Source organism: Esox lucius, chromosome 22 (genome assembly GCF_011004845.1).
Source record: "Esox lucius isolate fEsoLuc1 chromosome 22, fEsoLuc1.pri, whole genome shotgun sequence".
NCBI classification, from domain to species: domain Eukaryota; kingdom Metazoa; phylum Chordata; class Actinopteri; order Esociformes; family Esocidae; genus Esox; species Esox lucius.
The window spans coordinates 15,206,081-15,222,873 of record NC_047590.1 but is presented as its reverse complement, the minus strand read 5'-3'; the positions used below and the strand labels follow the sequence as shown (position 1 = coordinate 15,222,873).

The 16,793-nt window shown below is 43.3% G+C and overlaps 2 protein-coding genes across 2 annotated transcripts; one reads left to right on the top strand and one right to left on the bottom strand.

The window, feature by feature from the left end:
- Positions 1 to 4,495: 4,495 nt before the first annotated feature.
- On the bottom strand, positions 4,496 to 6,497 carry LOC114830082. The gene is made up of 2 exons (XM_034289650.1): positions 6,318 to 6,497; positions 4,496 to 6,205 (listed from the first exon to the last, which is right to left on the bottom strand). Exon 2 carries the CDS (start codon positions 6,086 to 6,088, stop codon positions 4,517 to 4,519), a length of 1,572 nt encoding a protein of 523 aa, XP_034145541.1. The 5' UTR covers positions 6,089 to 6,205; positions 6,318 to 6,497; the 3' UTR covers positions 4,496 to 4,516.
- Positions 6,347 to 11,668, top strand: LOC109614902. Its single transcript, XM_020042155.3, has 2 exons — positions 6,347 to 6,423; positions 10,410 to 11,668. Exon 2 carries the CDS (start codon positions 10,410 to 10,412, stop codon positions 11,562 to 11,564), a length of 1,155 nt encoding a protein of 384 aa, XP_019897714.1. The 5' UTR covers positions 6,347 to 6,423; the 3' UTR covers positions 11,565 to 11,668.
- The last annotated feature ends 5,125 nt before the right edge of the window (positions 11,669 to 16,793 follow it).

Here is a 16,793-nt window from a genome sequence, read left to right as displayed (position 1 = left end):
ATCATCCAGCCAGTGGTGGCTTGGTTGAGAGTGCTAATCAGACTCTAAAAACCAAATTGACCGAATTGATGGCTGAGACAGGGTTGTCATGGGTAACAGTGATGCCACTTGCCTTAATGTACATGCGAGGCAGAGAGCATCGTACTACGGGTCTTTCTCCTCATGAGGTGCTTATAGGCAGACCAATGAGGACGATCACCACTCCTTTTCCACAGAATCGCTGAAAGGCTGTGACCACGAGATGGTGAGTTATTGCATCGTACATAACCATGTGTTGAAGTCTATTTTTCCTAGGGTGAAAGCAGCCCTGCCTGAGCCAAAAGGAGGATCACTCCACAAGCTCCAACCAGGGTCGTCGTGAGGGACCTCCGTAGGAAGTACTGGCGTCAGCATAGGTGGTCGGGACCATACCAGGTGCTACTGATCACCCAGATGGCCGTGAAGGTTGCTAAGAGAGTAACGTGGGTCCACGCCAGACCCTGATGACTATGTATCAGCTGATGCCAGGACGATGACCACCACGATGGCCATGGAGTAGCGAGGAGGGCTTACTGAAAGTCACGTTCATTGACTTCATCGCCGGTGTTGCTCTTTCCGCCATTATCTGGACCATAGAGGCTGGGGGGAACAACGGAGAACCTGGAGGAACCAACAGGAACAGTATAGTCCAACGGCAGGATTTAAATTATAGCCGCCTCAGCGCGAGCCCACGGCGGGCTCAAGACTGGAGTCTAGCAAATAACAGCCGCCCCAGCTGTTACAGGAGGACCGCCCAACTGCATGATTGGGCAACGGCCCACGGGAGGCACCACCATGAGAATGGCTGGTGGCTGCTGATGAACCACACATTCACCCACCTCATTACACTGAAACTGACCTGTTATGCGGTTGTATAGGGGATCAATGTGAAGGACATGGATGAAGTGTAACGACACCGAGTAGACATTACTGTTTGTATCATCATTACTTGCGGAAATTGTTTTTGTGACTGTAACATAAATAACGAAATATATCACCTCCCATTCCTTAGGATATGGGAATAAATGTTTATGCATTATTAAAAGATTATTTTGCATCTAAACAACATTAGTTTAATGATGAATAATGGTAGGAGATTGATTTTTTTGGATAATAATCTGTTGCTCTTGCTGGAATGTATGATGTACTTTGTACTGTTTTGTTTTTTCATTGGTTGTATACTGTTTCAAATTTCTTTTTGTTGACACTTAGTCTCAAAAAGAGGGAATGTGGTAGATATTTTCTTATTCCATAGTACACTGAAATCATATTGCTTATGATTTCAATCCAGTCATTTAGTAAGGCCATTGTGTGTTTCAGCTCTGCCCACTTGTACAGGATGTGCCTACAACAGATAGCTATGGTTTTGGCTAAACTTCTCAAGGGCCGTAAACATCTTGTTATCTTTCTAAGCCGAAGTTCACAGAGAAGCTGGAGAGACATGTAGACTAAACATGCATAGGAGGGGAACACAGTGGGCTGTACTGAATGTATATAGGCCTGAGCTCAACCTTCAACAGAGAGCTCTTGACCTGACTGCAGAGAGTGTTGTTAACTGCTCCAGTTTTGCAATCAATCACATTTTTTATCAAATTTATTTATAAAGCCCTTTTTACATCAGCAGTTGTCACAAAGTGCTTTTACAAAACACCCAGCCTTAAACCCCAAGGAGCAAACAACAGTAGTATTGAATTTCAATGGCTAGGAAAGAGTTTTTGCAAATCTTGAATAAAGCAGTCTCTGAGCCTTTCCCATTAGTGATTTCCACAACACACACCCAAACAATTTTTTAACTCCTTCTTGGTCAAAATGTCGTTCCTCCAGCGCTATGTGTAACTGGCATTGGATATATGCGCTAGATGTGTCATTGTGTGTCAGCAACACCCTCCCGTTCAAAATACGCATGGGTGAAAATGACCCCTGATGGCGCTTCTAAGTAGGTGTCAATGGCTGAGGGCTTTTAGTGTTAATTCTGAACCCACTAAGTTTGTTCTAAAAGTAAGGGATGGTGATGTAAAATATAGATATAAGACATACACAGACACACACACAGTGTTGGAAAGGGTCAAGGGAGACCCTGTGCAAGCTGATGCTGATGTGACACACACTAGTCAGGGTTTATGAAAAGCAAAAGATGGTTGTCATCTTGGAAGCCCTCTTCCCCTACAAATATTCTACTGTGTGATCTGTTAGACAGGCTGTTAAAGGGGCTCCACATAAACACAGCCCAATATAATACACACTTCTAAATCTACTAAAAGTCACATTTGCAGTATTTTTCTAGATTATTACATACAATTTCAAGACTATTTCTTTGCCAAAAGTTGTTACAAAGGAATTGTCTGAATTGACATTATCATTACATATGGAGTCATATAATAACCGAAAAGGTGTTGAACAAATCAAAATACATGTACACATTATGATTCTTCAAAGCAGCCACCATTTGCCTTGATGACAGTTTTGCGCACTTGGCATTCTCTCAACCAGCTTCATGAGGTAGTCACATGGTACGCTTTTCAGTGAACTGGTGTGCCTGTTTAAAAGTACATTTGTGGAATGTATTTCCTTCTTAATGTGTTAAGGTGGGTATGCAGAGGGTGACAAGGTAGGTAGGGTGTACAGAAGACAGAATCATTATGTATCTATTGTAGTAGTAGGGTGGCTACATTGAGGAATCTACAATATGAAGTGTATTTTCTTACAGGTTTGGGGTTGAATTGAAAACAGTAGTAAAAAAAAATACACAAGTTCAGAGCTACGTGCCTCAACGGTTGCAAGTGCCTAAGAAGGATTCAATTAAAAAGGTAGGCTATATTAAACACACAATAGAACCTTCTCAACAACGCTGTCTTTTCTCGCTGTTTGTAGAATTAAACTAAAATTATCCAATGTGCAAACGTCTAATGTTAGCTATACCCAGCTAATTTAGCTAATGTTAGACGTCAGCCGAGTAATTTAGCAAACGTTAGCCAGCAATGATGAGGGCATACAGTCATTTTGCTAACTAGTAGTGTTAGTGCTAGCTAACTAGCTCTAACTGACTACAGCTCAACATGCTTGGGCAAAATGTGAAATTTTACAAATCCTGCAGTTGATCGAAATGCTCTGTTGTGTTGCCATATTAAGTATTTAACCACCAAAAATAGGGCTAATGGTTCGATTTTAGACTGTAGGTACATATTTATCCAATGTTATGTTGTTAAATTAAATAGCTAACGTTAGATGGGGACCTTGGGGAATGGGTGAATTTACATACGTTATCAAAGTTTCAAAGGTGCATTTGATTACCTGAATTTGACTATACATTGGTTCTTGTGACATATATGATTAATATTTTCAAGGCTCAGCACAGATATGCATGTTTTGTGCTAGCCGACCAAGGACAAATATGTGAATATAATGCTCGCACATGTGCATCATGCAAAAAATGACTCACAACAGGTAGTGGTCATTGTTGGCTATAGACACCTGGGTGCAAATAGAATTGTTGGCTACAGACACCTGGGTGCAAATAGCACCTGCCATATTTAATCGGTATAAATTATATCAGTTTAACTCTGTTATACTCCCAGGCAGATCTAGACATAACTGCTAGAAGTATTTTTAGGAGCACAGGATAGTTAACTTTATGTGGAACAGTAACACGTTTTGCGATACACATGCCCCAGAGGACAGAAACAAGTTTTGTCAGTGAATGTTCTCCAGCCTGTATATGCTGCTACCTGTATTGAGTTAACCACTACTGTTAGTGTATCTTTATTATAAAATAAATTTGGTAATTTAACGTGTGTGTTTGTGCGCATGTGCATTATTATAAATAATAATAATGTATTCAAATGTTACAGTTTCTCATTACAAAAGAATCTCAGATTTTTAGGGTGCAGAGTAACCATATGGAGATTGCAAAAGAATACTGAACTGCAATCAAAGATACATGCCAAGTGTTTATTTAGACGGGCGGCAGGCAGGTACGTGGTCGAGGACAGGCAGAGGTTCGGTACACCATCGATGAGCTTGAGGGACAGACGGGCGGCAGGCAGGCAGGTATGTGGTCGAGGACAGGCAGAGGTTCGGTACACGATCGATGAGCTTGATGGACAGACAGACAGGTGGCAGGCAGGTACGTGGTCGAGGTCAGGCAGAGGTTCGGTAACAGATCGATGAGCTTGAGGGACAGACAGGCGGCAGGCAGGTACGTGGTCGAGGTCAGGCAGAGGTTCGGTAACAGATCGATGAGCTTGAGGGACAGACAGGCGGCAGGCAGGTATGTGGTCGAGGCCAGGCAGAGGTTCGGTAACAGATCGATGAGCTTGAGGGACAGACAGGCGGCAGGCAGGTATGTGGTCGAGGCCAGGCAGAGGTTCGGTACACCATTGATGAGCTTGAGGGACAGACGGGCGGCAGGCAGGTACGTGGTCTGGGACAGGCAGAGGTTCGGAAGGAATCAGGGTGTGACATTTGGTGTCTGCTTCCTGGTTGCCTGGATACGGGTTGTCTAGCTGTATGGCCAACATTTCACTTTGTTCTGACGTGAGAATGACCAACGAGTAGCTGCTTTTGATGAGCGGCGCCGGACGGTTATTTTGGTCGTACCAGCTGATTGGCTTGGATGCACTGTGTTTTTGCTACTTAATGTTGATTGATTGTTGTCCACATCAATATCCATAGGTTGCTCAACCTGACGACAGGGGTATTTATTCTTCCATAGACCGATTTTCATATTATCCTTCTGGGGGCCCTCTGTCCAGTCCATGAAGTCATCTTGATCTTGTCCATAGCAGGACTTTTTCTGGATGGCAGCTGGAGCTGTGTTGGGCTGGTTCTGACTTGCAGAGAGAGGCCTATTTGGAGGTAGATGTTTGTTTTCCACAACATCAACGTCCATAGGTTGCTCAACCTGACTACAGGGGTATTTATTCTTCCATAGACCGATTTTTTTCTTATCCTTCTGGGGGCCCTCTGTCCAGTCCATGAAGTAATCTTGATCTTGTCCATAACAGGACTTTTTCTGGATGGCGGCTGGAGCTGTGTTGAGCTGGTTGTGAAGTGCAGAGAGAGGCCTATTTGGAAGTAAATGTTTGTTCTCCACGACATCTACATCCATAGGTTGCTCAACCTGACGACAGGGGTATTTATTCTTCCATTGACCAATTTTCTGATTATCCGTCTGGGGGCCCTCTGTCCAGTCCATGAAGTCATCTTGAACCTGTCCATAGCAGGACTTTTTCTGGATGGCGGCTGGAGCTGTGTTGGGTTGGTTCTGATGCACAGAGGGAGGCCTATTCCAAAGTAAATGTTTGTTGTCCACAACATCAACTTCCATAGGTTCCTCAACCTGACGACAGGGGTATTTATTCTTCCATTGACCAATTTTCTGATTATCCGTCTGGGGGCCCTCTGTCCAGTCCATGAAGTCATCTTGAACCTGTCCATAGCAGGACGTTTTCTGGATGGCGGCTGGAGCTGTGTTGGGTTGGTTCTGATGCACAGAGGGAGGCCTATTCCAAAGTAAATGTTTGTTGTCCACAACATCAACTTCCATAGGTTCCTCAACCTGACGACAGGGGTATTTATTCTTCCATTGACCAATTTTCTGATTATCCGTCTGGGGGCCCTCTGTCCAGTCCATGAAGTCATCTTGAACCTGTCCATAGCAGGACGTTTTCTGGATGGCGGCTGGAGCTGTGTTGGGTTGGTTCTGATGCACAGAGGGAGGCCTATTCCAAAGTAAATGTTTGTTGTCCACAACATCAACTTCCATAGGTTCCTCAACCTGACGACAGGGGTATTTATTCTTCCATTGACCAATTTTCTGATTATCCGTCTGGGGGCCCTCTGTCCAGTCCATGAAGTCATCTTGAACCTGTCCATAGCAGGACTTTTTCTGGATGGCGGCTGGAGCTGTGTTGGGTTGGTTCTGATGCACAGAGGGAGGCCTATTCCAAAGTAAATGTTTGTTGTCCACCACATCAACTTCCATAGGTTCCTCAACCTGACGACAGGGGTATTTATTCTTCCATTGACCAATTTTGTTCTTATCCTTCTGGGGGCCCTCTGTCCAGTCCATTAAGTCATCTGGATCTTGTCCATAGCTGGAGTTTGTCTGGATGGTGGCTGGAGCTGTGTTGGGCTGGTTCGGACATGCAGAGGGTGGCGTTCTCCAAAGTAAATGTTGCCATTGTCCCTGTAAATAAATAAATAAATTATAATACCCTTCTAAATCAAATCCTGTTGTCTACACTATAGCATCTACGTTGCCATTTCAGACTACACGTTAACAGTTAGGCCAAACAAACCTTGTTCTGGGAGGGATCCACTCCAGATGTGGGAGGTCCTCCATTCACCTGACTGGTCAGCCATGAACACAGAACATCCTTGGGAACACTACTCAACACATTAAAGGTGAACTGGTCTAGAGGAATCAGGTGGAGGGGTCCAAACTGGCTCAGATAATGGAGAGAGTCGATTATTATCTGAAATGTGCTACAGCTAATGAAGAGAAGTAATTGGAAGTATTGTGACAGAAACATTGTTGAAGTGTTTTGAAATGATTGAAGTTATAAAATACTGCTTCCCTTGAGAGTACGCTACTTATATCCAGGGCTCTTTTATGACATCATAATTGATGACTACAAGATGATACTTCTTCCCTTAAGCGCACGCTACTTTTGAACAGGGCTCTTTTATGACGTCATAATTGAAGTCTCGTAGTCATGGACCACCGAATTTCTGCCAGAAGCACTATCTGCCACTTTTATTATTTTTTATAGGTGTAATTCTCCAAAATAGTTGTTTATTTGCCACCAGATGGGGCAACGTTTTGGTATTATTGATTTGTGTGTGTGTGTGTGTGTGTGTGTGTGAGAGTGTTTGCGCGCGCGTCATGTCAAGGTGGTATCACATGTCATGCAGATGAAAATATAATCTGTCAGGTGGGAAATATGCTGAATAAATACAAACATCAAAAGCATATTAAATGGCCTACTATTGTGTGACCTATATGATACCTTCCCAAGAAAAGCGCGAGCCTCCTTCTCCTTTCCCTCTTGTGGTTAGACAAGAGTATGTGGTTTCAGCGTTTATGGGACAATGTACATTTGTATCCATACATTTTAATGGGCATTATCTAATTAGGAAATATGGTTGGAAATGACAAATATCAACTGATTATATTAGCCAAACTATTTTACACACGCTTTTGAGTGTTTTTCTTTTTTAGCTCAGAGTTGATGCCACAAATAAGTGACTGAAAAGAGTTTGTCCAATAATAATGTTGCGATATTAGGCTACATTACGTGCATTGCAAAACCATTCTCAACCAGGGTTAAACATACTGAAATGAACGAGTGTACGTAAATTGATAACTTTCCACAGAGGCAGTTGTTTAGTAATTGCGACAGCCCTTGTAGGATAAGTTTGCAAAGATTGTGACCACTCCGTTCTGCTGATTAAATTTAAAAAAAAAACATTTGTAATTAAATTGTAATTATTACACCCCCCCAACAAGTCAACAAAATTAGTTTTTTCTAGTATCCAATCATTACATTATGTAAGGATACGGCGATGGGGCGGAGATGGTAGCCCACCAATAATTTGAATTCATTGAATTGACAGTTATTTTACCCACTGAAAGTCTACTAAATGCATGTTATGAAAGCTGCTGAGAAAATTGTGTTCATGTGTGTACAGAGATTTGCATTGTGTGTTTATAGCAGCAGTTGACTTGGGATTAAATAAGCGCAGGAACTGACAAATTGCATATTAGACTGTTCATGTTTTAGAGCCTAGGCTTACTCCTTACAGTAAGTTTCATCAATTGAGTTGGATCTATACTCCACATTTTGCGTCTGCTTGGACGATTGGCTACCGGTGGGCACACAGCTAGAATGGCAGGTTAGGGACAACCGCGAAAAGTGAAGTCAAAAAATGAATTATAGCCTTGCAAATGCACATAGATGGCCTATAAGTAACGTGTTTACACAATCATGTAATAAGTGCATATAGTAACAGCCCTAAAAAACAATGTGTAGCCTAAGTGAAATAAATGTTATGGGTAACCTTAAAATATTTTCAAATATGGCGGTAACAAGATCAGTTGATTAAATCAATTTGTAATCATTTGGTAAGAGAATGCAGCTTGTGATATTGGATGTAATAATATAGATTGTCTATGTCAATCAAACACCGGAAAATGCACATGGAGTGGGACGGGGGTTTCTATAATGTTATTGCATTGTTGAATTTTCTCCCGCGGGTTTCCAGCTGTTTGTTGAACCCATATTGTGCCATTGCTGCTGTTCCAATAGGTCACACGCAGACTCAAGTTCATCGTCCTCATTCCCCCCTCAATATCATGGTTTGCCCTCTGATTCCAATTCGTCAGTATTTTGTAGAATGTCTACAGCTTGCTGAGACGTATATTGTTCCCTTCGGGACAGTATAAAGAAATACGCTACCGACCAATCCGTGCCACCGCTCTTACTGTGTAGCCGCCCGTCTTTTTTCCCATACCTTTTCCCAGTTTTACTTGAAACGCACCAAAATTCTGAGTGTGGACAGGTATTTTTGTGGCATGATAAGGGGCTAGGGGGCAGCCAATTGACAGTTAGTTTGCTGATATGGAACTTGAAACATGTAATTTTCCATTATATCTGAGATGTTGATAGGGGTTTGATTGGAATTTAAGATATCATATTTCAAAGCATGTTTTCCGTTACAAAATAAATCAGTGTGAGGACTTTTTCAGTGGAAACAAAAGTTTATTCGAAAATATTTAAGGGTACCCGTAACAGTTATCTCACTTGCACATAGGCCTGAAAAACAATCTCCATATGCACGTATTACATGCTGTTGTAAACGCGTTACTTTTATGCCATGTACTATGTTCATTTGCTGGCGATAATTCGTCTTTCACTTTTCGGTTTCACTTTGCGGTGCTCCCTAACCTGCCATAGCAGTGCAATTATTAGAGCCAGATCGCAATTATTTTGATAGACAACGATCTTCTTGCACAATATTCTGATTCCGAAATTAAAAATCTGTTTCCATGTTTAGCCCAAGCTTGCAGAAGGGCGTTTAACATGTCCTGCGCAAGGTTATAGGATCATTAACTGAAACTTGTTTGATTCTTTATTTCAGTTGAAACCTAGTTTAGAATTGTTTTTTTTAAATGCAGCCTAATTTCGCAACATTATTATTAGACAAACACAGTTCAGTGGCTTATTTGCCGCATCAACTCTAAGGACAATAAGAAAAATAATGAAGCCTGTGTAAAATATTTTGGCTAATATTCTAAGTCGAATTTTGTCATTTTCAACCATATGTCCTAATGCCAATTAAAATATGGATATAAATATGTTGTTCCATTGCATAAACGTTGAAATACACGATGGTGTGAACATGTTATTTAATCTTTTAAGCCAGCTCTGGAAAAAATGTTGAGACCACTGCTCCTTTCTCTTTCCTTTCCAAAAAAGTCGAAATGGAAGGTTTTGAGTGAAGAACAGAAGTGTTAAAATTAAGAGATCACTGCAAATTGAAGGCTTCTGTTCCACACTCAAAACTTTGCTTTCTAATTTTTTTGGAAAGGAAAGAAAAAGGTGCAGTGGTCTCTTAATTTTTCTGGAGCTGTATAGCCTTGCATTTGCAAGGCTGTTATTCGCTTCACGATTTTCAACGTTGGTTTGGTCCCTAACCTGACAGCTGCCCAGACACACTGTGGTAGAAATGTTCTTATTCCATAGTACAATGAAATTATATTGCTTATTCTAAGTATAATCCAGTCATTTAGGATCGCATTTGTGTGTTGCGGCTCTGCTCACTTGTACAGATTGCCATAGTTTTGGCTAAACTTCTCAAGGGCTGTTAACATCTTATCATCTTTCTAAGCCAAAGTTTGCAGAGAAGCTGGTGAGACATGTAGACTAACCATGCATTGGGAGGGGGACACAGCTCAACCTTCAACAGAGAGCTCTTGACTAGACTCTGCAGAAAGTTTTGTTGTTAACTGCTCCAGTTTTGCAAATCTTGAATAAAGCTTTACTTGTGAAAATAATCTACAGTCGCTGTGCGAATTGGGCATGAAGGTTGCCTGTGGACCGGATGGTCTTGTGATTACGCAGCCACAGGAGGACTGTCAGATATTGATGCTGTCAGACTACGGGCAGTTGCCTCAGCTACTTGGACAGTTTCGGCTTGTGCAAACATTGTTGCCATGTAGCCTCTCACTGTTAATTTTCTACATGCTGTTCATTCTCTCATCTCGCAGGCTAAGACAGCACATTTGCGCCCTGCTAGGTTACTGTACTAGGAAAACATTCTCCTGACAATGTCTCATGTTACTCTAAAGAGATGCGCTGTTCTGAACCCTGCTACTCTTTTGCCTACAGATGATGTTGGTGACCCTCACGACTGTGCTGCCAGAGTGGATGAAGTCCGTAAGCCATGACCCGACCTCTCAGACACACCCATTGATAATGCTTATCTTTTTTGTGTGGATACCCTCACACCTATCTACTCCGGCAGCTGAACTGTTTTCGCTCACTGGAGCCTGTATTCCAGCCCCACATCGGTCTGTTAATATCTCCGCAGACAGGAGATGTGCCTTTGGGGTCGTGCATGTTTTTGGTACTCTGTGGCGCCAGCAGGGATTCTTTACAGCATCTGGTAAGACAACCTGTTACTCTAGGTTAGTTGCTAATCTACTGGACTCTGTCCTACTAACAGACTCTATATCTGTGTGCGAATGTCAGGCTCATACTAATGCCTCTGATTCCGTCTCCAAAGGTTACGCTGCTAAAGCTGCTGCCACGTCTCCTGTCTCCCCCATTTTGCAGATGGTTTCTCTGCCTCCAACTGATGTTTTCTCTTGTAATGACTTTTCTGACTTACAATCAGGTGCTGACACTGTGGAGGTCTCTCGTTGGAAGCGGTTGAAATGCTTGCCTCATGTTGCAAAGTTGACACATGGCCAAGACCATGTTTCCAAGGGTGGGGTTGTGAATATTGTACATAACTTTTGGTTTGCACCAGGATTTTCCCTATATGCTGAAAATGTCTGTGCAAAATGTGTGATTTGTATGACACACAATGTGGGTAGGGACACACCGATGCCAACGTCAGCCCACTCAAGGCCTGAGGGGCAATTTGAGCACTTTATGATGGATTTCAATGAGTTGACTCCATGCCAGGGATACAACTATTGCCTGGTAAGGGTGGATGCATTCTACAAGTGGGTAGAAGCATTTCCATGCAAACATGCCTCAGCCATCGCTTGTGTGATTGAATGCATCTCCACTAGTCCGAAGACAGATCTACGCACACATTGTAGCTATCATCCAGCCAGTGGTGGCTTGGTTGAGAGTGCTAATCAGACTCTAAAAACCAAATTTACTGAATTGATGGCTGAGACAGGGTTGTCATGGGTAACAGTGATGCCACTTGCCTTAATGTACATGCAAGGCAGAGAGCATCGCACTATGGGTCTTTCTCCTCATGAGGTGCTTATACAGTGGGGAGAATCATTGTTTTCATCTGTGGTCTAGTTGGGTGTCTGTTTATGAGGAGACATCAAAAGAGCAGGTAAGGTATTCTTGCCCAAATGTCAGAATGAGAAATATCACTTAATCTCCCTCGGTCTGGGGTCAATCTCCCTCGGTCTGGGGCTCCATGCAAGATCTCAGCTCCTGGGGCATCAATGATCATGAGGAAGGTGAGGGATCAGCCTACAACTACACGGCAGGACCTGGTCAATGACCTGAAGAGAGCTGGGACCACAGTCGCAAAGAAAACCATTAGTAACACACTACGCAGTCATGGATTAAAATCCTGCAGCGCACACAAGGTCCCCCTGCTCAAGCCCCGTCTGAAGTTTGCCAATGACCATCTGGATGATCCAGAAGAGGAATGGGAGAAGGTCATGTGTTCTGATCTCATCTTCATCCGACAGCAGTTCCAGCAAGGGACCCCAAACTTCCCTTTCCTGAGCTACATTGGCCAGCTCTGACTGGGGGATCCCAAGGCATTCCCAGGCCAGTGTCGAAATATAATCTCTCCACCTAGTCCCGGGCCTACCCCGAGGTCACCTCCCAGCTGGACGTGCCTTGAACACCTCCCTAGGGAGACGTCCTGGGGACATCCTTACCAGATGCCCGAACCACCTCAACTGGCTCCTTTCGATGCAAAGGAGCAGCGGCTCTTCTTCGAGTTCTTCACGAATGACTGAGCTTTTCACCCTATCTCTAAGGGAGAAGCCAGCCACCCTTCTGGGGAAAACCCATTTCAGCCGCTTGCACTCGCTATCTAGTTCTTTCGGTCATGACCCAGCCTTCATGACCATAGGTGAGGGTAGGAAGGAAAATTGACCGGTATATCGAGAGCTTTGCCTTACGGCTCAGCTCTCTTTTCGTCACAACGGTACTTGAACTCCTTTACTTGGGGTAATGCCTCATTCCCTACCCAGAGGAGGCGATTGAATGGTCGGTTGTTCCGCGACCAGGAAGGAAATCCGCATTGTTCCTCTTCAATCTGAGGTTCGACTATCTGCCGAACCCTCCTTTCCAGTACCTTTGAGTAGACTTTCCCAGGGAGGCTGAGAAGTGTGATACCCCTGTAATTGGCACACACCCTCTGGTCCCCTTTTTTGAACAGGGAAACCACCACCCCGGTCCGCCACTCCTTTGTCACTGTCCCCGACTCCCACGCAATGTTGAAGAGGCGTGTCATCCAAGACATCCCCTCCACACCCAAAGCTTTCAACATTTCTGGACGGATTTCGTCAATCCCCGGAGTTTTGCCACTGTGGAGTTGTTTGACTACCTCAGTAGGTAGACTTCTGCCATGGAGATTGACGAGGCTTCCCCATCAGCCTCCAGCTCTGCCTCCACTATAGAGGGCGCGTTAGTGGGATTTAGGAGTTCCTCAAAGTGTTCCTTCCATCGCCCAATTACCTCCTCAGTTGAGGTCAACAGTGTCCCATCCTTACTGTACACAGCTTGGATAGTTCCCCTTTTTCCCCTCCTGAGCTGGCGGACAGTTTTCCAGAAGCAACCTTGGTGCCGACTGAAAGTCCTTCTCCATGGCATCCCCAAACTCCTCCTCCACCCGCTGTTTTGCCTCTTTCACAGCAGAGGTCCGTCGGTACACTGCAACCGCCTCCGGAGTCCTCTGGGATAACATATCCCGGAAGGCCTCCTTCAGTCGGACAGCTTCCCTGACCACCGGGATTCCCTGAGCATAGGGATTTTTTGAATGTGGTCATGTGTGATGAGACAAAAATAGAGCTTTTTGGTCTAAACTCCACTCGCCATGTTTGGAGGAAGAAGGATGAGTACAATACCAAGAACAGCCTCCCAACCGTGAAGCATGGAGGTGGAAACATCATTCTTTGGGGTAGCTTTTCTGCAAAGGGGACAGGATGACCGCACCGTATTGAGGGGAGGATGGATGGGGTCATGTATCGCGAGATCTTGGCCAACAACCTCCTTCCCTCAGTAAGAGCATTGAAGATGGGTCGTGGCTGGGTCTTCCAGCATGACAATGACCCGAAACACACAGCCAGGGCAACTAAGGAGTGGCTCCGTAAGAAGCATCTTAAGGCAGAGTCCTGCACGGGTCCAATATTGCAAATGGTTTCATCCGCGCTACTACCCTCCCGCAAAGAGTTAATTATCCGCCCGCATCCCCGCCCGTGAATTTTAGGAATGTTACAATCCACCCGTTTTGACCACTTTTTTATGCGGGTACCTGCGGGTACCCGACCCGTTGCAGGACTCTGTCTCAAGGTCCTGGAGTGGCCTAGCCAGTCTACAGACCTGAACCCAATAGAACATCTTTGGAGGGAGCTGAAAGTCCGTATTGCCCAGCGACAGCCCAGAAACCAGAAGGATCTGGTGGTCTGTATGGAGGAGTGGGCCAAAATCCCTGCTGCAGTGTGTGCAAACCTGGTCAAGAATTACAGGAAACATATGATCTCTGTAATTGCAAACAAAGGTTTCTGTACCAAATATGAAGTTCTGCTTTTCTGATGTATCAAATACTTATGTCATGCAAGAATATGCAAATTAATTACTTAAAAATCATACAATGATATTTTCTGGATTTTTGTTTGAGATTCCGTCACTCACAGTTGGAGTGTACCTATGATAAAAATTACAGACTTCTACATGCTTTATAAGTGGGAAAATCAACAATGTATCAAATACTTGTTCTCCCCACTGTATGTTATTTGAGAGAGTAAACCAATATTTTCTTTTGAGAAATGTAACAGAACTTCTAGGCAGAGTTACAAAGAAAAAGCCACATCTCAGACTTGCCAATAAAAAGAAAAGATTAAGATAGTCAAAAGAACACAGACACTAGATAGAGGAAGAACTCTGCCTGGAAGGGCAGCATCTCGGAGTAATACAGATCATTGTACGAAATCGTCAGTTTCTTGGCAATTTCTTGCATATAGACTAACGAGTTTTAGAAGAATGTTCTTTGCTTCTGGACATTTTGAGCCTGTAATTAAACCCACAAACGCTCAGCAGTGCTAACATAATCGCAAGAGGGTTTTCTAATGATCAATAAGCCTTTTCAAATGATAAACTTGGATTAGCAAACAACATTCCATTGGAACTTAGGAGTGATGTTTGCTGATAATGGGCTTCTGTATGCCTATGTAGATATTCCATTGAAAAGCGACTGGCCTGTTTCCAGGCACAAGTCATTTACAACATAAATAATGTCTACACTTTATTTCTGATCAATTTGATGTTATTTTAATGGACCAAAATTTTTGCTTTTCTTTAGAAAACAAGGAAATCTCTAAGCGACCCTAAACATTTGATCGGTACTGTAAATAAACAGTTTCAAACAATTTTCCCAGACTGCTTAAGACTTTTGCGTAGTATTGTATGAAGACAGGAACACAGGGAACATGAAACAGTTTACCAAACAGTGTGATTCAGTGTCTCAGCCACCAGTGTTCCATCCACATTATCAGGCTCTGCCTAGATACATCTCAGAAAATGACATATAATGACAGCCCTCTGACTCAGAGATGTGAGATAACTAACCGCAGATGTCCTCCTGTTCGCAGCGGATAAAGGCCCCTTACCCCTAATACTGTGTGTGCGTGTGTGTGTGCGTGTGTGCGTGCGTGCGAAATTGGATATGCGATTAAAGCTAAAAGCTGGAGAAGGTGCTCATGGTACCATGCATTTAAATTATGTGGTCTACTTCTGGACAGTTTACACGTGGCCTGGTTTGGTGATTTATGACTCAAGAAACAGAAACCGGGGCACTCCTCTCACATGATCTTTGTCTTTCACACACACATACAAGCCGTTATACCACCTCATACAAATCAGACTCAAAATGTGCTGCAGCTAAGGAAACCACTGAGGTAGATAACGCTCCATTCACCCTGACCACAATAAGCCAGAGACTCACAGCAACCACACTGAGCCTGGCTGTCATATGACTGTCCGAGACAACGACAAGTGAACACGACAGCAGAAGTCAAGTTCTACATTAAAAACGAGAGTGGAACAGTGAAATGAAACTTGAGATCTGATTGAGAGGGCGTCCAGTGTCCTTTTTACCAACACATTTCTTAACCTGAATTTAAATGACTCTACAATATGCCATAAGCCTGTCGTCCCTGTTCAGCAACTGGCTACAGACATGGAAAATAGACACAATGATTGTTTGCATGTTTTCATGATAGTTGAAAATAATCAATAGCAAATGTAAAAATAATCATAACCAAACTTAAATTGACGTTTTTATTACTAACGGTTCTTGTTTTACGGTTTACTGCAGTTCTGCATGCAGTTTGTCCAGGTGCTGTTGCTGTACCCCAGCAGAAGCAGTAGGTCGAATGCTGTAAGCAGAGTTGTTACAGCTGCAGTTTTCATGCACATTTTCCCTAGGCCTATTAAATGCACAAATTTTGAGGGAGTCTGCCATAAAGATCTAGATTATGAGGTGTGTTTCTATGGAGTTAGATGGGTGTTTCTATGGAGTTAGATGTGTCTCAATATTCGTAAATATATATAGACATTTCTGTAAGCAGAAGATACGACACTCTGCAGGACATAATCTTTAACTTTTGACATAATCCTTAAAATATTAACCCTATAATCACCTTGATCCCCAGTCACACCACTCAAAGGTCAAGCCCTAAAGCCATAAATCAGACAATGTTTACACAGAAGATAATAATATGTATACTACTTCTCTCACATTGCGTTCGCTGTGTAAAAAGAAATATGGTGCTTTTATAGGGGACGCACACATGACGTTGAGTACCCAGAATGCTTACAGAAGGCGGGAAATCGTGAAAGGCGGAATACTTTTTTCAGTATGGGTTAATTATTAAAGAAACAACTGTTAAGTGTACAGCTGAATTCTCCTACCATGTTTACTGATTAAATGACTAAATACTGTATAGTACATGCATTTATAAACTACTGCTTTTTACTAAACCATATGTGTCACTATAACATTAATTATTATGTTCATATGTTAAGCTATAGGATTTATATATTGTAGTTGAGTGAGAGGGTGGGTTTGTGCTGGCCGGTACGTTCCAGCTCATTGGCTACATCTGCTGGCCAGGAGAGGTGGTGTCCCAGTAGGGTAAGGCCTAATTACACAGCTGAAGCCACTTAATGGGAGGTGTTTCAACCTGGCCTGGAGGACACCCAGGGGAGGGGGTTTGTGGGGAAGAAAGCTACCTGGAGTGCAGAGAATCCCAGGGCAACCCAAGCAAATAAAGCACTGGACAC